Source organism: Calypte anna, chromosome 5 (assembly GCF_003957555.1).
Source record: "Calypte anna isolate BGI_N300 chromosome 5, bCalAnn1_v1.p, whole genome shotgun sequence".
NCBI lineage: Eukaryota > Metazoa > Chordata > Aves > Apodiformes > Trochilidae > Calypte > Calypte anna.
Window position 1 is genome coordinate 6193390 of NC_044250.1, and position 24737 is coordinate 6218126.

General features: G+C 36.8%; 2 protein-coding genes across 4 annotated transcripts in view; one reads left to right on the forward strand and one right to left on the reverse strand.

Annotated features, from left to right (window-relative positions):
- DNAJC24 (DnaJ heat shock protein family (Hsp40) member C24) overlaps positions 1 to 4611 on the forward strand; it is a 20761-nt gene extending 16150 nt beyond the window's left edge. Inside the window, exons 4-5 of one of the 2 annotated variants that reach the window (XM_030451035.1) lie at positions 2191 to 2259; positions 2934 to 4611. In XM_030451035.1, coding sequence (XP_030306895.1) covers positions 2191 to 2259; positions 2934 to 3058 — 194 coding nt within the window. In that variant the 3' untranslated portion in view covers positions 3059 to 4611. The remainder of the gene's footprint in view (positions 1 to 2190; positions 2260 to 2933) is intronic. The other variant, XM_030451034.1, reaches the window with a different exon arrangement.
- The window catches only part of IMMP1L (inner mitochondrial membrane peptidase subunit 1), a 26175-nt gene continuing 5584 nt past the window's right edge, over positions 4147 to 24737 (reverse strand). Inside the window, exons 2-6 of one of the 2 annotated variants that reach the window (XM_030451032.1) lie at positions 17845 to 17980; positions 17018 to 17106; positions 15982 to 16108; positions 8865 to 8975; positions 4147 to 4308 (exon numbers count right to left, since the gene is read on the reverse strand). In XM_030451032.1, the coding sequence (XP_030306892.1) occupies positions 4243 to 4308; positions 8865 to 8975; positions 15982 to 16108; positions 17018 to 17106; positions 17845 to 17949 (498 nt within the window). In that variant the 5' untranslated portion in view covers positions 17950 to 17980 and the 3' untranslated portion in view covers positions 4147 to 4242. Of the gene's footprint in view, positions 4309 to 4743; positions 4792 to 8864; positions 8976 to 15981; positions 16109 to 17017; positions 17107 to 17844; positions 17981 to 24737 lie in introns of those variants that run through there. The other variant, XM_030451033.1, reaches the window with a different exon arrangement.

The window sequence follows — 24737 nt, forward strand, 5'->3', positions numbered from 1 at the left end:
AAGCATTATTATTTTAAATTAATGCTGATTGAGGAACTAATTGAGTAGTTCCTTAAAAATTGAACAACCTCTTAGAAATAACTTGTGAAAACATCCAGGGTTTGGGTACTGTAATGACTTTGATGCTGAGTAGATACTATGAACAGTAGTTGATTGCCATTACATGGCAAACATTTTAATTGTTTGATTTTTTAAAAATCCCCAAAATCAATTCTAAGAATGGATGACTAATAAAGACCTAAAAAAACCTTTTAAGTATTACGACAATTTTTACTATTATCATAAACTGTGAAAAGGGTTAAATTTCCATTTACTGCTTGCAACCCTTTCCATAAAACTCAGCTTAAATAGCCCAAGAAATATTTATTGTATCCTCAAGTGAAACCTAAATGCCTTTCCTCTTTTACGATTTCTGAATGACCCAGCAAGGGCTCTAGCAAAGCTTTACTGAACCGAGCTGCTAATAGTTATTTAATGTTGTTCTGTAGCCTGAAAGAATCTCAGTAGATTTTTCCTTTTAATCTCTTTGAGTTGCAGGCTCATAAAACCTCTGATGAGCCTGCCAGTGTTTTCTTAGATCCTGCAGTTGAGACAATAGAGTTGCAGAATCCTTTCACCTCTTGTTGTCAGACAAATCCAATGGATAGCAAAGACAGGCAGGCAGTATTTCTTGTGAATTAAAATTTGGTTTTCAAGTTATGGTAGAAGATCAGGTGCTCACAATTTCCCCTATCTGTTCACAAACATGTTTGAGAAAGTGCAGCTTGGTGGCACAGAGTTCTACAGCTTGAGCAGGCATCACATATGAGTAAGCCAACCACCTAACTCAGTACTGGTAACAATAACAGTCCTAAATAACCTTCCCTCTGACAAAGGACTGAAAATCAGACACCAGTTTACTTCTGAGAGCCACACTAACAAGGGAGTCATGCTTGTAATAATAATACTAATGATGCAGATGAAATAAGGGAGAGCACAAGAAAGCTAAGCCACTACCACACTGTGAAAACTTAGGTTTGTAGCTCTGCCCAAGCTCAGACTGGGCTGTGCCTCTGTTTCTAAGTAAGTGCCTAAATCTGTTTCTGCTGTCTTAAAGTACATTAGGTTGGGTAGTGCATTTAAGAAAAAAGCTTTGTTCACCTCTGGAAAATAAGTTTTTCCTGCTTGAAGCAGAGAAACAAATAAATGCAGCACAGAAAACTAACTGGTTCAGTAAAATGCAGCACTTGGGGAGCTGGGATTTCCTTTTTTTATATATTACTTTTCATGGCTTCACTTGTAACTGTGTTGACAAAATCTTCTATTGTCGTTAAAAAACTTGGTGTGAACTTTGAACATCAAGTAAGAACGTGCTGGTAAACTGTAAAAAACCAATTTGTATGCCTTTGATCATTTCAGTTGTACTCTACACTTTTAATTTCGTGCTGTACTCAGTGCTGGTAGAATCTGGAGGATCAAATAGCAAAGATCTCACAGGTGCAGGCCAGAACTGACCTTTCTGTGATCAGAGAGTCTTTATCTTACAAGTACACTTGGAACAGTCTTTTCCTAAAAGTGTTCTGTGCTTTGCTAGGAATATCTTTTTGCAGGAATCATGGTGTTTTTCTCACACACAGCCCAAATACTTACTTGTTGCTAATCTGGCTTCTTTCTAAAGTAGACTGGGTTCCCTAAGAGTGACTGGGGGGCTTCCCATCTGTGGCAGTACTTAAAATCTGACTGGACATGGTCCTGGGCAATCTGCTCTAGCTGACCCTTTTGTGTAGGAGGGTTTGATGAGGTGATCTTGGGAGGCCCCTTCTGACCTCAACAATTCTGTGATTTTGTGACAAGTACAGGTAAGGAGACATTGACAATTTCAGCTTGTGGAAATTTAGGAATTGTAGAAGCAAAAGGAAAATTTGACCCTAATTTTTTGGAATGCACAGAACTACCAGTTTCAATAGTGTCTTAATTTCAAGAATGCATCTTCACCATTGACTTCTCCTGCCCACAGTAGAACATCTTCCAGCTTATACAGAATATGAAAACAAAGATCTTGGAGAACTACATTTTTAACTCTTAATGTGGTCTAGGTACCACTGTCTCATGGAAACCAGGTCGAGTGCCAGGTATATAAAACTACTGATCAGGAAAAAATAAGGACTTGTATGTTACCAGGGCTGAACATCTGCCATGTTTTGTTTGTAGAAGATAATCTGACAAACGAATGGCCTCTACATGCACAAGTTTATCTTGAGGATATGTCCTGGAATGAAGGTATGAATGCCTACTACTTCTTCCCAGTGCCTTTCATTGTCACTGCAAATGTTCTGGTTTTTCTGCATCTTATACCATTATGTTATCATAATTTCTTCTTTTAAAAAAATATTTTCCTCAGATTTAGTTATTCTGTACTCAGTGAATACCCAAACGGAAACTTTCTGTGGTACTTATCTTGTATTTCTTCATTTCTTCATCTGATAGTGTGTTACTTCCCAACCTTATAGTACTCCAGCTTTTTGAACAAATTGATGATTTTTTAATATTTTTTTTAAGCTGTGGGGGAAAATCTGCCTAGTTTCATTTTTTTTTCATTTTTGTTTCCTGGATCAGCTGTCTGTTTTGGAACCCTTTCATTTGTCAAAATGTATGAATTAACACCCCTCACTTATTTCTTTAAATATCTGCCTGTTTCTCTAGTGTTTACCTTTTTAGTATTTGCTTTTTTAAAGAGATTACACTGACCCTGGCTGCTTAGTGTAAGAATGTCTCACAGTCACTGACACATGTTCAGAGTATATTTGGGCAAGTAATGGTAGCACAGATAGGGACATTCACAATCCAGCAGTGGGAGGTCATCTGTTATTCAGAGCAGCTTTGTGAAGAAAATCCAAAATAAATTCTTGATTTTTCTCAAGCACTAAAGGCTTTTTTGTCTTCTTTTTTGGCAGATGAACAATGTTACACTCTCTCATGTCGATGTGGTGGAAATTACACTGTCTTCAAGAGTGAAACCAAAGACGTTTCTTTGGTTTGTTGTGACACATGTTCACTTGTTATTGAGATCCTTCAATGATTGTTTCAATCAAGCACATTAAGAGTTACAAAGTGTTAAAAAGATTGGACAAACAGGACAGCATCTGCTGAAGAAATGAATCTTGAAGAAAAGAGAGGCACTACAAGAATTTCAGCCAGGGCTAAGAAAGGAAAGTGCCTGTTTGCAAGCAGCTCAGCACACATGAGGCTTGGTTTTTTTTATCCTTCTGCAGATAAAGAGCTACTTATTAAAAACCTTCAAAACGGAACACTAAGTTCTGTACAACTGGAATATATCTCCTGATCTAAATGACATTTCTTTCCCAGCAAACATCAGAGTAGCTTCTTTCAGTCTGTATCAACTCTACCTTGGGCCCTACCTCTTAGGTTAAATCCTTTTAACAGCTCAAATGACAGAATTTAATCAAGAGGCATACATGTGAGAATGCTTTGAAGATACTGAAGGTGTGTTATTGGGAAACAGGAACATTTTCTATTTCTATGCTCGATATTTAACTTCATTAAAAAGCCACATGGGGACTTGAGCCTTGTAAAGAGGAGGCAGAGGCAGGTGGATCCAACAGGCTGGTTGTCTCTGTGCTAAGCAGCAGCTCTGGTGCCTCTGCCTGAAACAGTGGAGCTACAGGAAATGTTCAGCTTAAAACAGGAGCACTTTTTGAATTCATTCTCCCCATACTATCTCAACAAATGCAGTCTTCATTCCTTAGATAAGAACTACCCAGGAAGCTGTGCTCTGACCCCTCCTGGGTCCACTGGGCCAAACCAGAGCCAGTTTAAGGAAAGCCCAACAAAACACAGGGAAGTGATCAGCAGATCCAGAACCCCACTGTTGCTGTTTTCAGTTCCAATCCTAGCATCCCACACTACTTGCTAATGTAGGCATTGCCTACGTGTGGCTTTGGGTGTGTGACAATATAACAGTGCATTGTGCCTTTTTCAGTCTTCATCCCTTGTTAACAGTCCCTGCTACCCAAAAAATCCCCAGAACTTTCTAATAAATCCAGACTCCCTAGGAATCGCCAGAAGAAACAGAGTAAGAGGCAGATATTGTTGATGACAGCAAGATATCATTCCCACTTTCAACTTAGATGTAGTCTCAGAGACATCTTTGTCAAGTATTACTTGTGTTTATTCTAAACAAAAATAGTTCCATCGATTTTAGTAGAAAACACTATGAAAGCTGGCAACAGTCACTTAAATTTTTTAATCAAGAAATCTGTGGCCATTGGGGCTTGCACGTAGAAATCCAAAGTCATTCAGAGGCCATATCTGTAACATAAAATACAGTTATAAAAGATTTTTACTGTGACTCAAAGCTAAGCATTCTTCTTTGTTATTGTTGTACTAATTTCAGAAAGTAATTTCATAGCTCTTTGGTAGACAGGGCTATATGGATGTTCCTTGCTTGTGTGTTTCTTTTACTAGAATAATAAATGCTGTATTTTCAGAAGGAAACTGGAGACTGGTTGGCTGGAGACAACATTAATTTATACACAGTATGCTTTGCTATGGAGAGTCTCATGAATTACATCATTTTTTCAGTCTTGGAAATAAATAAATTCCTAGAAAATACCTTTTCAATTCAAAATACCTTTTCAATTGTAGCTTGTAAACTTCTTATAAGACAAAGTATATAATCTGTGATCCATCTAGAAGAAAGAATACCATATACATTACCTACCAGTGGAAGTAGTTCTGTGAGGTGTATGTTTGTATTTTTCAGCATGGGCATTTGAGCTGCAAACACCAAACCTTGGAAGAAAATTCCTTAGGTTTTTATAGGTATAAAGGGGTGGAGTGCCTGCCACCATCAGGGGCTCTCAACTCCTCTGCAAAGGGGAGTGCTGTTTGGTAAAGGAAAGAGCACAAATCATGACCAAGTGCAAGCACAGTGTCAGAGAAGGATGCTCACCAGTAGGAAAAACACTTCTCTCCAGAAATTACCTATATAGCTTTTCCTACTACTGAACACTCCCAGGAGTACCTTCCTCTGAACACTCACTAATTACATGTAGGCTGGTCCTGGATGCCAAAAAAAGTAATAGGTAATCAAGGACATTCTTTTACACCTTGTCCTTTGTCTCCTTTGACTGCCTGTGTGTCTTCACTACACATTCATTCAAAGATGGCACAAGGGGAACAGCAGGAAGAAGGGAAAGAGATGATGCTGAAGAATTAATGCCCTTCCGTGGCTCTAATCCCATAAAAATCTCGCAGCTCCTGCTCAAGATGAAGCAACCTAGACAGAGAAAGATGATGTACTACCTTGTTCCCAAAACATCTGTTAGTATGATGTTTATCTTCCTCAGTTTTCCTTAGAATTTGATCTTAAGGAAGGTATGAAATCACCTTCCAGGAACAGCAGCTTACTCTTTAGCTGAATTTGTGGAACATCCACAGCCCAAAAGGAGCCTTTGCTGTTTTGTGTGTAGAACAAGAAATTAATTTTCTGAGTTTAAAAGAGGAAGCACAGTGTCAAGGCTCAGTATTTCAAACTCCATGACATGTCCCCAGCACTAAAGACAGTGACAAAAGAGGCAGTTCAAGATGGGCATAGCAAGACTTAGCATCTTTTTATTATTAGACTGGGACCATGTACTGCTAGAAACTCCCCAGATTTGCCTCTGTCAGGCCCCTTGCTCAGTTGCCATCAGTGGGATTGTGCCCAGCCCCTGGGGAAGGCAGAAGGACCTCAGGGTCTGTGGATCTTACGCAAACACACGTCTTGTTGACACATGGAGTTAGGGAAGAGCATGAGGAACATATGATTTACAGAAATACACAGAGGTACTTTCCTGTCTCTATATAAGTACTGGCCAGGGAGCTGTTTTATAGCTACAAACCAACAACAGAAGGGTGTTTGTGATCTTGGTTAGAAGCAAAGCTACAGAATTCAAGCATCTCCAGAGGGCCCATGCTGGCTACAGGCTGGGTTTCAAGTCTTTCTTTGGCTTCAAAGGCAAACAGGTAACAGAGAACAGGAATATCCCACATTGCAAATCTAAGCTGATCTAAGCAAAGGCCCAGAGAGGGAAGTTTCTTAGGCCATCCACCCATTTCAGGCAACTCAAATCACACCTATTGCCACTTGACTTTCTTTCAGTGAAAGCAATCAGATTTGGTTTAAGTACTACGATTTTGAAAATTTAGTTTGAAATTCATCACAACAATCTCAGTGCTAGAGTTAGAATGAAAATTATGTTTTATCTGGTCTGCATGCAGGGGGGGGGGAATGTGAGAAAAAATACTCCTGGTTGGAAAGGAGGTGGAACAAGCCTTCTGTGTGAAACAAAGACATGCCACTGTGTGTAGTAATTCCCAAGTCTTTTTAAAGTTATGACAGAAGTTGACTGACTTGTTTGTTCAAACTGGCTATTCCAATTAGCAGCTATTTCCCTTTGCCCTGCTTGGTTTGGCCTACATAGATTTGATCTGATGGATGGGGGATAAATGGGGCTAACTAGCTCTTTTGAAGATCCACTACAGGTCTATTTTTGACACGGAGCTAAGTCCAGGGAATGCATAGGAATCCTATCTAGGACAGGATGAGTTCTGTCAATGTGGGACTCTCCCTAGGCTTTTATTGAATTTGCAGCAACTTGGATTTCAGTGGCCTTTTTATGGAATGAACTTGAGTCTCAGACTGGTGGTTGATGTGGCGGCAGGAAGGAAAAGGGACAAACATTTAAGTAGTTTTATGTCTGTATGAGTTAAAAACTGGTGCATAAACTTCACAGATAAACTGCGGAATTAACATTTATGTTTTGCTGAGAATAAACTTGGTATAAGTTCTCTCTTCTGCCAAAAGCTATTACTTTCAAATTAGATTTGCATGTTCCTAAAACTGTAAGTTAGTATTCAAAGGCACTGTTACCTCTGCTTCTCCAAAATCCAGTTTAAGGGAAAGCCACATAAGCTTCCATTCTCAAGGCAGTAAAAGATTTTTCATAAAAGAGAAGCCAGACCTCTTGTAGGCTACATTGAAAAGCAGAGTTAGGTTTCTTGGCCAGTGGTCTTCTAATTAGCTACCACCATGCAGACTATCTGTATTCTGCTGCTTTTGACTGTAATGTTCAATAGCAAGGCATAATAGCAAGATCACTGTATGAATTACCAGAAACAACCCAAACTATAAACACTCATTTGAAGAATAAACTAATCTTTGCTTTGTTAGGCACCATATACTTAAGCCTCATTAAAATGTTAATAATCACTACCCTATGCACCATCATAAAAAAAAAAACCTGCTATAAAATTTGGTTAAATAATTACTTTGATTAAGTATCAAGTGATTGTATACTATCTTTTTAAACAGACAGCATTCTGGAGTCCTGCAGTACTTCTCCATTACATAGTATTGGTGTGTAATTTGCATTCATTTTACAGAGTTTACTGCTTGCTAAATTTGGGGTTCAGTTCTGTCAGTCACTTCATCAAAGTCTCTCAAACATGCTCCTTGTTGGGGTGCAAGCTGGATACAAAATTGTTGCTGTGGAGGGATACTGTGAATAATTATAGCTGACATACATAAGTTCTTAATATACACAGTATTTGCCAACAGTCCCCTTAAAGTAATGAACAGCAGGTTTTCTATACTAGTACATCAGTTGGAGAAATTTTTTTGCAGTCCAGTTATTAGTACCACATTCTGATTAAGAGGGCTGTCAGCATATTAGCATCATTTGTAGTGCAGCAGTTGATAATCTAAGCCAAGACTTGGGTCATAAGAATAGCCCTGTTTAGAAGCAGTAAGGCAAACAATACAGAGAAGGAACAGAGAGCACTCAATAAATGCAAGGGAAGAACTCAAAGCAAATGCTATCCAAAAAGAACAGAGGTTGGGCAAAACTCAGTGGTGGAGCTGAGGGTGACAAATTAGTTGAGGTTTGTAAGCAATTAGTGATTATGGTCAATAGCTGTGAGGTTTTTTTGAAAAGCTTTAAGCTGCATTCCTAAAAACTGTAAATTAAGTAAATAAAGCTGTTAAATTGGAAAATCTGCTCTTCCCTGTACCTGTAATACAGCTATGCTAAATTATTTTTTTGTAGATGTGTTCCAATATGGGAACAGTTTTCAAAACATTTTAAATTGTTCTAAATGGCATCATTTTCTATCTAGCTTCCAAAAAGCTAATGCATAAGTCTAATACATACTCTCTTGGTTCTTAGGTTAAACATTTTACAGAGAAGAAATCTTCGTTCCTTCTTGGTAAATGAGTAAATTAATAATGCAGATAATATGAAATAGTAATTTGTGTGTGAAAGTGTGAAATAAAGATGTAAGACTGTTGAAAAAGAAGGAGGAGGAAGAGTGGAGGTTTATACAATATAATGTTAATTGACTTTTTTTTAAAATAAAAATGTGGCAGACATTATGGTGGCACAGATTTGACTTTACTGTTAAAGCTTTTTCATAGACTTAGTTTAAAGAGCAGCAAGCCCAGCCTGCCTGTCTAAAGCCTTCATGCAAGTCCTAGAAATAGAACCTTTTCCTCCATTTTGGTTTTTGAACTATGGAACTACATTTCCCAAATTACACCGCAAACATGGAGCTGCCCTTTTCTACCATTTTGTAGATAAAAAAGTCAAATTAAGGATGGAATGCATATCCCTGCAGCAGGGTTTACCTGCATTTGTATGCTTATGTTTTTATCAGGTTTGGATTTGCTTTTAAAAGAATACATTCAGAGGGAATAGGTGCTCAAAGAGTGATGCTCAAGAAGTAAGTCTAGGTAAGCTTTACATTTGCTTTGGCCAGACAGTTAAGGAGTCAAAGTTATAACACCTAACAGCCAGCAATTAGTTTTCTATACTATAAATATTTACCTTTAAACAAATGCGTCCTCTTATCAGGCCGTAAGGAACAGGTCCATAGCACCTGGAATCTGTAGAATTCCTGAGATTATCACCTTCTAACCAAACGTGTCCTTTAGGCACCTGTGATTAAGCAGGATTGAAATGTAAAAAGAAAATAGAACAGAATGGTGTTAAGCATAGTTTGCCTTAGAGAGGTATTTTCTGATTTCTGTGTTTCAAGACTATGTAATGAGCTGATTTTTTATTGAATCTTCTAAGACACAGTGCCAGATTTGGAGAGATGAGGAGTGCTCCAAAGTATCTGTTCTATCATGTGCTCAAAAAACAATGGTTTGCAACAAAAAATCCAAAATGAAGATGTAAGAGGTTAGACCAATGTGACAGGGTCATTAATTTAATAGACTTCAAAAGAGGTCATTAGGATGTTGACTGAAAATCTGCCCTCCTGTTGCAGTAACAGCATGAACAGGGCAGCCACACACTCATCAACATCCTGGGGCCAGCACCAAGGCTAGACCTGTTAGTAGATTCATGATGAACTAACTGGTAATTGATTGTGACATCAATTACGAATAATCTCATCATTTTATCGGAGTAGGCTTGTCAAAGTTCTAATTAAGATCACAGTTCATTCTATGTGCAGGCAGAATCCACAACACATTATATTGCAATAATGATGATCACAAAACAGCAAATCCCTTTTTATAATTTGAAAATTAATGATGGTGACCTTATACTATATGACAAAGACCTTTCATTGCATATATATATTATGCATTAACTATATTACATACCATAGATTCATGGCATTCACCGACTGACTCAGTGACAAAATGAGAAATTGCAACATTGCTTTATTAATTACCTAAATAAGAGTATAAAGCTTTCATACATGAAAAAGCCACTACTCTACGTTGTTAAGCTAAGATTTTTGCTTGGAATATATGACACTATTTTGAGATCTTTTTTTTAAAAACATTCCAGATGCACGTAACCTCTTACAAGTTACCAAACAAAATAATTATTTTTCTAATCTGGTTTTCTTTTTAAAATTCTAAACAAGGCTGAAAAATTGAAAGTAGTAACATATTCTCATCTAGATAATATTTAACATAGACTTCAAGCTAACATGTATTCTTCCAAAACCAAATAAGCCCTTGAAACATTACTATGCCCACAATACTGAGAAAAAAATCAAAAACAAAATTTTAAAAACCTTATTGAGTTTGAGCAGTATAAACATTAATGTTTTGGAAATAATTCGCATAGACTTATAAAGACAGTAGTCTACATACAAAGAGGATAAAAGACTAAAAATTAAACACCATTCTAGTAGCAAAGTCTAGATGTAAAGGATTATGAGTAAAATCAGATTCCCTAAGACAAACATTTGAGGAAAATGCAGATGAAGTGTAATTCTTGATACTTAAGTAAATACTTAAACCTTCGAGGCTTTTAGTCATGCTCCCACAGACCAGGGTCTGAGTGTAACACACTACCCCTTTGTTAAACTGAGGCAAATGCACAAGCTACAGATGAAGAACCAATAGTTTGTCTCCAATTGTGGCAAAAAGAGACAGTAATAATTGAAAGCATCTGTGAACCTCTCCATTTTCTCAAAGGATCACAGAATAGTTTCAGTTGGAAGGGGCCTTAAAGATCCTTCAGTTCCACAACTCTGATCATTTTGTGTCCTTCCTCTGGACCCATTCCAACAGGCCCCTGTGTTTCCTGTACTGAGAACTCCAGACCTGGATGCAGTAATGCAGTGGGGGGGTCTCACCAGAGTAGGGAGGATCCTCCCTTCTCTCCCTTGACCCCCCCATGCTTCTTTTGATGAAGCCCAGGATGTGGTTTGTCTTCTGGGCTGCAAGCACATACTGCTATCTTCAGCTTTTTATCCACCAGAACCCACAAGTCCTCCTCCTCAGAGCTGCTCTCAATTCCTGCATCCCCCACCCTGTACAGATACTGGGGGTTGGCCCAATCCAGGTGCAAGACATTGCATCTGGCCTTCCTGAACTTCATGAGGTTCACACAGACTTCTCAAGCTTGTTCAGGTCCCTCTGGATGGGATCTCATCCCTCACCGCTCAATTTACTGTCACTGTACATCTGGTTTTGTGCAGATAATCTGAGGATTTCTTTGCAAGAAACAACAGTTCTCAGACAGAACTAGTTATCTGAGATGCAGCTTCTGTGCATGAGAATACAAAACACTGATCAACACGTGGCTCTTCCCCTTTCTCAATTCCAAGGTTCTGAGGGCTGGAGTACAGACCAGTAGAGCAAGGTTATCACTTACAACTCCTCATCTTGTAGCAGTGGTTTATTTTGTTTCACCTCAGATAAGAAAGCAACTTTCACTGCAACAAACTGACAAACTTTGCAGAGCTGCTGTCATTTACTTAGTGGTATAATCGCAAAAGTGGCAAAAGTGAAGTGCAGGTGAGAGGTATGTGACACACACTTACTACTGTGAAACATTAATTTACATAAATGAGGGGGTAGAAACAAGAAAAAGTTACATTCTTTTGGTCTTTCTACATGACACTGAATTTTGTGTCAAGAGATGAGATGCCAGCAATGCAACTAAGATTAACAGATTAAATTATCTGCCTTAAAAATACCTCCAAGCCTAACTCCATGAAGATAGGCATTTGTGGTGTGGGGTTGTTTTTTTGTTTGTTTGTTGGATTTTTTTTTTTTTTTTTTTGCTTTGGTGTGTTCTTTTTTGTTGTTGTTATTTGCAATTTTGGGGGATGGGGAGGTAGGTGGTGATCTTAGAGATCTTTTCCAACCATAACAATTCTGGGATTCTGTGTAAATACGGAGAAAGGGATTGTCAATAAATGAGTGAAGAATTAAAAATATAAATCTCTTGCAATCCCTCCTTTTGGAATTCCAAGCAGTCTGTGTTTGTCAAAGAACATCAGCATGTACAATCAGCTGGGAGCAGATGAAGTTTGAACTTTCATAAGGTCACAGGTATTCACAGCACCTCCAGCAATATCAAAGTTTCAAACTTAAGAAGAACTTTAAATCATTCCCATCCTTTCTTTTCAGTTCAGAGGCTTCCTTCTTGAGCTATGATAAGAACTAATCTCAGTGCTGGACAAAAGAATAAAGTCTGCAAGTTCTCATCTATCCCTACTAAGGTCTATTTAAGTGCCTCCTACTTTGGTACAAGCAACAAATGTAATTGCTTCATGGCCTGCGGGTGTTCATTTAACAAAAGAAGCTTTTGTGAATTAACCACAGGTGTTACCTTTCTTGATTAAAGTGAAATATGATGAAAGAATCTGCAATATCAAATGACAAATTTACTAAACACTGATTAAATTGCCTTATTTAAGAAAATTGCATCCAGTTAGGATAAAATACACACCGTAGAAATGCAGGTTTTTTTATCACTCTGTACTTAAAGTCTCACGTAACTATTCCTTAATCCTTTATTTATTAATTCAGAACCCAGAGCAAATAGTGTTTGAGAGATACACTTCTTTAGTGATCAGTTGCATAAATGTTGTTCATATTAACTTTTTAATTATATAAAAAACCCCAATAAAATTAATTAGCTCAATATTTTCCAAATCAGCATAAACATTTACATTTCCTTTTTTGTGCAGGAAAAACCTAGGAAACCGTAGCAACTGCACTAAGATTTTAGAAGTATAGCAGATCTTAATCTTCTAAATATCACTAAAAGGCAGAATTATCTGGAGTTTAGAACTTCTTAAAAGAATATAACTGAATGAATTTACCTTAAATTCATAGGTACTTCCAAACAATTTACCATTTTTCTTTTACCTATTGAACAGTTTAAGCAAGTTATGAATAAGGCGCAATTTATTTGGCCCATACCTTATGACCTTGGTCCAGATTCTTATGAGAAAACATGATATTGAAACCCTATTTTTTTTATACAGAAGTAAAATTTGCTGTGATGAAATATTTGTATATTTTGAATTAATTTTGTATATTGAATCATTGGTTGTTTTCATAGAAAATGTATTAAAAGGTAAGATATAAAAACTTTTCTATCTTTATGTTTTGCGATTATTAACCAATATTAAAATCCCATAACCTTCAGTGATAGCAATGTAACCCATACCACAAGGAAATTAAGGTATATACTACCTTAGTTTTGAATTTGTAAGGTTTTTTTCTCTATCATGCAATCATAGCAGCTGAGCATTTTTTTTTTCAATAAAAATTTGTGGAAGTTGTTACAGTAACCTGTCAAAGCATTAACTGCTTATTAGAATGGGTTTTTTTTAATGTTTGTTGGTCCTTCTAAACTTTGTGTAATGCACAAATAGCTACTTCTGTTCTGAGCTTGCTTACTTGGCACTGCACTCACTGCTTTATGGAAAAGGTCACAGAATATTCACATCAGAAATAGCAATGCCAATCATATGACAAAAAGAGATCCTGGCAGTGTCACATTTTGGCTGTTGCAAAAGTTTCCATCTGTGTTAGATAATAATTCAAGTAGTTGTATTTGTTGTTTACTTATATAAATATTCAAATTTAATACTCATATCTAGAACATATATTAAATATGCTGTTCTGAATTAGCCTGAAAAGCTATTTATTGATTTTTGAAATCTCTAGCTGCAACCTTACATTTAAATTACAACCCATCACTCCTTTTCTAAAAATATTATCAGTTAAAATTAAAACTAACCTAAAATGAATAGAATTGACAAAAACAATGAAGAAATATTACTGTCATGAAGAATAATCTACAGATTTTGCACACACTTTTCACATCTCTCTTTGCATTACAACAATCACTTTGCTTTAAATAATGAAAAATAATCAAAGGTTTTTAATTCACTCTAGTTTTGAAACCATGGTCTTTTATAAATGTTCAAAAACATTTTTATAAACTTTCAAAAACCAATGTGCTAGCTACAGTTAGGAGTTCCTGAAAAAAAATCAGGATATATCTGTGATTGAGCAGCTCAGGCTATTATTGGCCTTCTTCATTTGTGGACAATCAATATTTTGGAAGAAAATATTTACCACAAATCCAGCAAAGATTACTTAGCAGTTTGCTCAGACTTTTCTCACAGAAGTCATTAAAAAGGATTTCATTCTTTCCTTCAGATGACCTAACAGATGATCTAACAGGATCACCCTACAGTGTAGGTTTGAGAACAAAACATCTATGGGTTCAAACCCCAACTGGAAGTTACCGGTTAAAACAGAAAACCCTTTTACCATCACTGGTATGCCCTGGACAAAGGCATACCTGGACAGAGTGATCGAGCTAATAAGCCTGGTAGCAACAATGGCCTATGAATTCTCGGAGCAGGATTAGGGCATCTTAAAAGTATTGTCTGCCAGCTCCATCAGGAGTGACTTGAATCTCTGCTAATCAAAGGCCTCAGCTCTGCAGGATCTCATTTAAGACAGCTGGAAGGCCTTAGCTAGTAAGTATAGAGCAGGGAAAAAAAATTAAATAGGTGTCCTTCATTCAGATGTGAAACTTCTATAGGCAAACTAAAACTTGTGCTTAAAATCTTCATTAAATAATTGGTTTCATTGTACTGAGCAGCTTCCTAGAAGTTACTACTGAATGTGGAGCAGAGGAATAAAAGAACCATAAAATTTTGAAGTTTCAAACTGGTCTCACCGGTACAGCCATGACTGTATTCCACAGAGGAAAAGTGCTAAAAATTAATGCTATAAATTCAGGGTGCTCTTGAAATTACTTTAATGACTTTTCCTCAAATCAGTTAGGAGATTTCTTTATGGTCTTCTGTCTGGTATGAATTGGCTAACGAGAAGAACCAGGACAATGTGTCAGAGCCTCTCTCCCAGCCCCTTGTGGCCGGTGTGGCTCAAGACCAGCTGGGATGTGCAGCTGTGTTTCATTTTCATTCAGAAAATGGGGGGGAAGAGATGTTAACATGGGGGGGGAAGAAAGAGATGTTAAGAGACCTCCATGGGTGCTCCTTCAGGAGCTGAGCCTCTTGCTGCTGTCCCATGTCTGAGCTATGGTTTAGGCAGGCTCATATCTTGCCATCCACATCCCTGACTCCACAGACAGGAGGATAAGCTCTGGTGAATGGTACCAGTACTGTTGTTGTCAAGTCATACACAGACATGATGCTATTCTTAGCACCCACGTGATATTCTTACTGCATTTGACAAGGTGTGTTCAAGAGTTAATAGTGCTGCCTAAGACCTCTGATCTGCAAACACAGTAAGATGCATTATCTTTGGCATTATGTTAGCTCTGGAGTTAACCACAGGATGAAGAGATGCCATCTCCGCAGTGAGCCTGGTTTTAGCACAAGGTAAACACACTTCCCCCACATCAGCTCCTCTCACAGCATTAGTGCTGGGTTGTGATTGATTACCAGCAGAGTGTTGCTGAGATATGGATTTGTATCTCAGCTTTTTATCACTACAACTTGCAAAAGGCAGTTCCTTATTTACAGACTCTGGCTGTATTAAGTGACATTATTAGGTACTACTTTTGTTTAAGTGACACAAAGGCTTAGAATATGGGTGGTTTATGACACACAAGCTGTTTTATTCTGATGACTTACCCCTCACTTTTTCAATTTGTAAATAGAAGCTGCAGCACAAGAACATATGGTACTAAAGAAATTAAAGCTAAAGTAAATGGCATTAAAACAAATTCAAATATAACAATAGGATACTCAAGCTGAATTATAAACCTGGATCTGTATTAAGACTTTTAAAAACAGGAAGTAAAAACTGAAAATTAACCTCTCAGGGTTTTTTTTAAAGACTGTTTAAGGGGTTTACTGTGATTAATTTCCTTATAAAATATATCTTATAGATAAACAGGTTTGCCTTAAGATCTAAGCCCTTGAGTTTGCCAACGTTACTGTACTTTATACAGAAAATTTCAGATTATTCTTCCAGAGAAAGGGCAGAGCAAAATATCATCTGCCTTCACTTCCTACAGAGTTGAAAGACACTAAGAAAGACAGCTTGCCATAAATTGAATTTATGTATTACAAGAAGTAAAAATAATTTATGAATGTCATACTTGATGCTACCCAAATATTGCAAATCCTTTACAGAATACAGAGCTACTTAAGTAACCATTGATTTACAAAGCAAGAAACTCTGATACTTACATAGCTGTGACTCTTAAGGAAATCTGAAGGGTTGCTTGTGCAGACTTTATCCCCTTCCAAGCCAATTACTCTTTTACAGATATTTGATTTGGGGTCACTTGGGCTTTTCACAATTACAATATCTCCTCTGAGAGCAAAAAACAGAAACAAAACCAGAAAAACTCTCAAGTACAGACTGTTTGGCTGAATTCATGTGCATCATTGTGTATACTCCAAAAACATCCACATACATTAAAAATACTTCTTCCTACTGAAAATTCTTGTCTACAGTTTTTGTTTCTTCAGTTTTACTCAGGGTGTATTTTTACACATTTTTTAAGTACATTTGAAGAGATACTTTGTTATTTAGACCATTTATGAAACATTTAGGACTACATTTTAATTTACAATATTCTATTAAAATGAATGCCATTTAACTTGATGCTGTTGCTACATAAATATAGAACAAAATAGATTCCCTGTTCCTAAATGCTATTGTCCAAACATTATTCTTCCAATGGAAGTTCAAATGTCTAATCTGAGTTTATAAGACTTTGTATTACTTTTTCCTTCTTATTATATACATTAGATTGTACAGGGAAACAGACCACAACAAAATGAGTGAGAGCCTTGAGCTCACTGTGCTCTACAACACAATAGTAAAATGACATTTGATAAATGGTACTTACAGCATTTGGTCATTTTGCTAACAGCCTATCTGAGCACAGCCATGCCTAAAGCTTGGTTTTCAAGTAAGACAAAACTGCTCAGAGGAGTTTCATTCACAATATACAACTGTTTTAGGAAAAAAGGGAACTTTTCCATTTTTTGGACAAAGCTGTGAAAGTGACATAGGCTAAATGAATTCTGACAATTTGTTCACTGGGCTGTATGTGCTGATTACTTTAACTTCCAGCAGACACAATGAGAGGAGGTTTATGAAAAATTACGATTTCGAAGAGGAAGAATACATGAAAAATAAAGGTCAGATAGAGTGTGGTTATTGACAAGATCTGGCAAATGGAATGTAAAATCTCATCTCATCAAAGGAGCATACTTTCGAATGCAATAAAAGTGGCGACTAAGGTTCTCCGAAAAGACAATATCAGAATTCTGAATGGTTGGTTCCATTGAAGGTCCAGAACACTGCAAATTAAAAATAAATGAGAAAAAAAAAATTACTATTTTCAATTACTTTTATCTAAAACACATTAATACTCAAATTATTGGTAATAAATTAGAAAAGGTGTAATGTAAAGAACAACTGAAAAAAGTGAGATGCTCCTAGGAATATCTGACACATTTAAAAGGTGAGGACAGCTCCCAGAGTGCCTCTGTTACAGCTCAGGATTGGTCCTGAACTGCACTGGGTGCTACAAGTCCCTGTAGATTTCTTTCAGCACACAATCTGCAGGACATTATTAGGAGTTTACCCCTCCTTTAGCCTCTGTAAAACTAAATCATCAGAGAAGCTGCAAGAGCCACAGCTCACAGCCAAACTGCCCTATATCCAGTGGCCATATCTGCTAGGTTTAGAACTCAGAAGAAGGGGGAGGGAGCACAAAACATGCAGAAATCTGCCCAGAGTTGGAAATTACCATTTCCTATGGCATTATTAGTGACTCCAGTCTTCCTGGAAAAATGCTTTCTCTGCAAAATGCTTGGTCATAGTTTCCCATTTGCTTCAGTGATGCCTCAGTCAATAACAGCAAAAATTATTAACGCCTAAAGAACAAACAGCTCTCATAAAGGCTGGACCTGCCTCATAAAAATAGACGTTTACTGAACATACTTTGAAAAAAGAAAATTAAATATTGGCGTTATCACATACAACAATATTAGTATCAGAGTTTTTCTTTAGATGTCATGAAAATGAAAAGTTACCACAACAATTCCTCCAAGGTACTCAAAGGCACAGTGTGCTATGCAGCCATACTGCACAGTATACCCCAGGAATCGGAAGGTTTTTCCTAGGACATTGCGGAGCATGGTACAGTGTAACAGGGATCCACGGGTCTGTCTACAGTAAAACAGAAGAACATCACTCATTTGAGAACAATCTAATATTTACAAAACTGTCTTTTGTATCCAACAACATTGGACAGTACTAAAAAAAAAAAAAAATCACTAGTGAATAGAAACAACAAATAATCAGATGTATCTGAGATGAACTGAGCTTCACCTCAAATGCCATCAATAAGTTTTTAATTTACTACATAGATCCTTCCACATGTACAATCAACAGACCACTCCCACCAGCTTATTAGTGTGATTTGGCCAAATAGGAGCCGAAGTAAAAAAAAATAAATCTTTGCCAAACTGGACAAATTAAAGGGAGGGGATGGTGGTGGTGCTCTCCACTAACTCAGCTGGGCATCTTTATCCGAGAAGGAAGGCAGAATTCCCCACCACATTCCTAAATATCTGCAGTAGTTATGAGAACATCCTGCCCTCCAAAAGGTTTTGCTGAGTGGAATCTGGAAAGCTGTAATCATAACTTTAAATGCTTTTAAGGGCTTTGACTTCCTGACTGGACCGTGTATTGTAACTCATATACAGTTATTTATTAAACAACACTTGATTGTTGTTTTAATCATGCAAAACCAGTGCAATTTAAATGGCTTTTGTTCTTTGCATTTAGTATTTATAAAGAAACAAAGATGACCATTCTTGGGGAAAATGTTCTATACCAAGCTCATTTCCTTGTTCCAGAAAAGACGTACTTTTATTTTTTTTAAACATAAAACATCTCCAAAATAAATCCACTTAACCCAATCTGTGATTCCTCATCCTTAATATTGGCTAATGAGTTTCACACTAATGACCCAAAACACAACAGAAAACAGAAAACTCTTGGATTGTTTCCTTAGCACATGCAATGCTCAGCACACTGCAGGACACCCTGGAGAAACTGAGCGAGCTTTGCTGTAAGCAAAATGCACTTTTAGCAGAATTTATTCTGGAAAATCAGAAGAGCAATCTGCTCTTCCCAGCCCAGGATACTATGAGAAGTATGGACCAACTCCTGCCCTCAGGGCCTGCAACACTAAGATCCTAGATATGTGTGCAGGTGATAAAAGGAAGATGGAGTGACAGCAGATCAATGAGTTGCACAGCTGGTGTGAATTAATGACCACAAATATCTTTGGTCCAGCATCAATATTTTTTAAGAGCAATTGTTAGAAAGGCAGCCAGGCAAACAGCAAAATACTGCACAACCATCCTGTATCTCAAACCTGTGTAATTCAGAAACCTTCTAGTAACAATATGGAATTCAGGCACCTGTGGATACTTCAGGTAAAAAGGAATTGGATAAACATTGTGTTACATTGACCATGGAATGGTAACAACAGACTCGTTAGGAGGAAATGTAAGCCTCTTATGCACACAACAATCGGGTTGTAACTAAAACATTTTTTTATTACAGAAATACAAACAACTGCTTATGAAAAAAAGTTTCAAATTGATGGCAGGTGATTTCCTGCAGACTCTGATGACACATGCTTCCCAATAGTTACACTAAACACATTTGTTTCTCTCTGATGGTCCTAAAGTTACTCTGGTTTAGGAGGGACAGATTTCTAAATTGTTCAAAGAACCCCAGGGTTCAGTGAGCTTTACCTACTGCTAGAGCAGTCATGGTATCAAACTAACCATGAGGATAGAACATGAGTGAAGAGGTCTCAAATCTTAACCTGAGACATGGATTTCACCAGTCTCAGTTTATAAAAGTAGCACAGTAGGGTTTTTAATGCTTGTCAAATGTTCATCATAAAGTAGAAAAATCCTTAGCTTTTATAAAAGGCTTTTTATTACTCCAGAATGTTAATTTCAAATTAAGGCATATATATATAGATATAAAATTATACTCAGTTTGAATCTAACAACATCTAACTTTAGATGACTGAGGGTTTTAGATGTGTGTCATTGTAGTTTTAAATAACAACTTATTAGTAAGTGAATGGCTGTATTAAGAGTAAGCCCAGTTAAAAAAAAAACTACACACACAACAAAAGCCACAAACCAAAAAAGAACCATCTAGTTTATTTCAAAAACCCAACAGAATATTTATCTTATGATTGCTGTAGCTTAAGAATCAATAAAATATGTATTTTTTTCTTAGAAAACTATCGTACATTTTTTAAAACAATGCCATATTGGTGATCACAAGAAGCTAAATGGCTGAATGTTTTTCCATATCAAGCAATTTCAATAAAAAGTGCTGTCAGCAGGCAAGTCCATCAGATCCAGTCTAAGACCACTAAGGACAATAAAACAATTTTTTTTAATAACAGGTCCCTCGAAAACTTAATGCATACATTGTATAAACATAAACATCCTTATTGCAGACCTAAGGGCATAAAACCTGTTTTAATTACTTCCAGGTATCAACTACTATCATATAGTATGTACCTGAAAATCTTGTACTGAAATAGACGTCATTTTTACACTGAATACAGACATTGATTCAAAAAGGTTAAACATCCATATTTATCATGTAGAATACAATTTGGTTATTTTACAAGAACTCCATAGTTTACCCTCTGCAGCAAATAACATGCAAAACACAATTACTATTATCTTCTGTTCCCTTTTCCCTGGCTAGCCTCTGCCTTCATCATTTGATTTTTATTGTTTGTTTGTTTATAAAATTAATCACAGCTAGCAGGGTGGAAATCACTTTGAGCCTCATGAATGACATCCAAGAGATGGGAAAGGATTAGTTCTCAGTTGCTGCCAGTTATAGCGCCAGGTGGCTTTTTCTGCAGAGAAGGTGTTACCGATAATCCCATTACATTGGTACTAAATCTTGCAGACATCAAAATTATCACCAAGGTTCCTTTTCATCCCATCCTTTCCAAATGACTGGAAGTCGCTTCACCTGAAAGAAGTCAAATCCACATGCAGCTGCTGTTTTAGCAGCCAGCAGACTCCCTGAGAATGCCAATCGTGATCCAATTTCGCTGTGCTGGTGGCCCCCTATTCCCTGTCCAATAATACATCTGTTAAAAAATCCTACAGCTACAAATCAAGTTTAATCCTACCAGGGACCTCATGTTGGTCTTGTCTTCCAAAAAGGCAGCAGGTTTTGCCGTCTATCTCTGCCAGTGTCTGGGGAATACTCTTTAAATCCCAGCCCTACTTAGAAGAATAAGCTAAGGATCACAAAACATGACCTCAAAAACCCTGATATGACTATATTCTGACCCAGAGGCATTCATTCTAGGTGAAGATTAGAACTTTGCATAATAAGATTACACAGCAAGTGAATGATATCAAGGGACTATCCATATGCAGCCGCCTGGTTTTCTATAGACAGCCTGTGCTCTGCAATATGCAGTGCAGACGAAATAGAGCTTGGTCTTTCTAGCTGAAATAAAATAGATTCACATAAATTAGTTGGCTATTTCCAGATTCCTAAATCCCCTATTACATCTTTTATTGACAGCTCCTGTGAGGATAGCACAAATGGTATTCTCTTTGTATTCTTTGCTTCTGTAACAACCACGCTCTGAGGGAAATGTACATAGGTTGTCTAGAAATTAACATCTTGCTTGCTGTAATCTTGGATTACAATTAAGTGTGTACATAATAAAATTAGGAAATCAATGAGCAGATTTATCATTTCTAGATAACCAATGGCATTGTATAAGAATTTAACATATAGTGCCAAAATTTTAAATAAAGGAAAAATTGAAGTCACAGCCAATGAAATTGCAGCTAAAAAAATTATTAGACCTGATATTAGGTTTTTCACTAGAACAAAAAATTTCCAGTTACATTTGCTTTATGTGCTTTCCCATTCTGAAGTTTCACTCTTTAGTAATAGTTTATCAGTTTTTTCTTAGCTAACAAAAACTCCTAACATTCTCTTCTTCACACAAGGAAATCCCATAACTTGCACCATCTCTTTCCCAAAGAGCTACTCTGATATTATTACTTTTTACAAATCAAAAAACCCATACAAAGAAGAAACTGCACACCAAACTGCACACAAACATTAGTTTGAGCTAATGTTTATGTTGAACTATCATTTTAAAACTTTGCAAGAAATTAATGTTACATGTGCTAGAATAGTGAAGGGTAGGTATGTTATTGGGATTCTTCCCATATCAGATATGCAACATAGTAAACAGAAAATAACTTAAATATTCTAATTATAATCTGACAATTCCAAACTTCTAAAGCAAACGATGAACAATTTTCAAAAGGTTTTTCTGTGCAGGGGGTCAGGCAGAACTTGTTTTCTAGCTGTTGCTTTTCTCTAGAAGAAATACTGGATTCAGTCTGGCAAATGTGAAAACCCTTGGTGATATTCTGGAAGATATTACTTTTCCACATTATCTCGACTGGACACTGACAGTTTGTATCCGACAAGTGCTATTTCATCTATTTATCTCAAGCTGACAAGGAGAACAATCCTGTAAGCATAAACTCACATCATGCAACCCTCTGTTGTTAAACAACTGGAGACTACCTACAGAAGAATGAGCAGTTCTTCAATGTAAGAACACCATCAGCAAGATGATTTTGAAAGAAGTACAAGTGTCTTACTCTTATCCCCAGAGTTAGTCTCAGATTAGAATGCCACCATTAAGTACTCCAGTGTGGTTTGTGAACACAGAAATCACACAATACAAGATCTTAACACCAATAGTAGAAGAAACCTATTATGAAACACTTGAAAAAATACAAAAGCAAGAAAATAAAAAATTTTAGCCCTGTCAGAAAATATAACAACACAGAATCCTTCTGTATGCTGATCACTACTTCCCAGATAGGAGCATCACCTTCTAATGAAAAACCTTATGTATACTCTGAAAGGAAACAAAGTCAAATTCAGCTGAGTATTTATATTTTCAAGTTACCTGAACAGAACCAAAACGCAAATCAAGTGCTTGTCACTGCTGTTATTCTACAAAGTTTTATGGCTTTCTCAATTATTTTTTTTTAGTAATGAAGTTCTAAATACATAAATGTATATATATTCAACTAATTTTTTCATAGCACAAATTATATTTCATGCAAGTTTATGCACTAAAAATAAACTGTAATCAATACTTTTTCTCATTGCTTTTTTCTGAGCTGTTTTATGTAAAACACAAACTCTGCAAGTTCTTCCCCACTTACAGATAGAAGTATTAAAAAAGTTCTAAACACCAATAGATGAGTGCAATGATATTCAGTCTAAGTTAATCCCCAGACATCCAAATCCATGAATAAAAATTCATCAGTTTTAAATACACTGAGCCTATTAAGCAAGAACAAAAGCATATGCACAAAAGAGCTTTTAATATATTTCAAAGCCCACAAGAGCCATGGTCTCATTAAAATTATAAATTACACAAACATGGAATAAAGATTCAAACTGCAGTGCAGCTAAGCAGATTACAGAAAACCCCGCGTTCCATATGATAACACACCATGGCCCTCCCAGATGGGGGCTTGGAACAAAAAGGCCATCACTGCAGCTAGGGAAAACCTCCTTGTGATCTCTGGTTTCTGTTCAGCAGATGACAGCCAAATAATATGTTGATTATTCTGTTTGTGCTGCTAAGCTTGTAAGATGGAATAAAAGCGATATGATCTATTGTGAACTCCATGCTAATGTGTTGCTCCACTCATCAATAATATGCTGAATTTATTCGGAAACTATCTTTTTATCTGAGTTCCAGGTTTTAAATGCATGACCTAAAATAAAAAGCCAGCATCAACTATTATTTAATTTGATGGCTTAAAGTAAAACATACAGCTGACACAACAATATGTGAGAAAACTGACTACTTAAGTGATTCAAGTAAGTAGAGATGCCTTGCTCAAATTTAGCAACTGATTATATGCTGAGGTGCAGAGTACCTGTAAGAGTCCAGCTCCACAAATTACATTATTACTGCTACCAAACAGATTACCAAAAAGAGTCTATATGGCTTACTTTACCACAGATAACCACTCCAAATCCAAATTTCAAATGAGGACACCAGTACTTCTAAATCAGAAGAACAGAAACAGTCACTGTCCAACTTCACTAATATGATGTGTCCTTGACTGAACTGCCTTCTTAAAAATAGTTTAAATTTTTAGTAAGTGATCACACTTTATTTCACCTGTCTACTAAGTTGGCTTCTTCCTAGCTACCCCATCACAGCACTAGTATCTAAGCGAGCAAAAGCTCACTTGAGTCAACACAAACTTCAATGCACACATAAGTAGATAATAACTTGGCTTTCAGCAGACAGTATCTTGAGATTCACAAAGGTGACTCTGAAACCCTGAAGCACAAGGGTGCTGACATACTCCTAGATACATGCTCCTGAAATGGGATTTCAGATAATGCAGCAGTTTTGGCATGGAATTGGCAGGCTCAGTATAGGAGGTGGAAGAAGCTGAATTCAGAAATAAATAGCAATGAAAGTTTGCTAAAATACAGGTTGGGTACAAAAAAAACAAACAAACCAGATTTTCAGTGTTTTCTGGGGTTTTTTGGGGTTTTTTCCCCTCATCACAGTATTATTCAACTTGAAACAATACAACTTTTCTTAAGTAGCCAGCAGTGGGTGTGGGTTTTTTTAATAGTTAAAGTGATTACTTGCTTATGTTTTAACGACCTTTATAACAGATGCGGGAAAAATCTGAATTCTTGCCTACTAACGTCCAAAATGTCTTTTTTCTTCACCTACTTCTCAATGACCCAGTTAGTTTGCCATCCTAAACACGTTCTTGCAACAGTAGTATCTTTCTTCATGCCCAGTTAGTTACAGAACTCTACACAATTATTT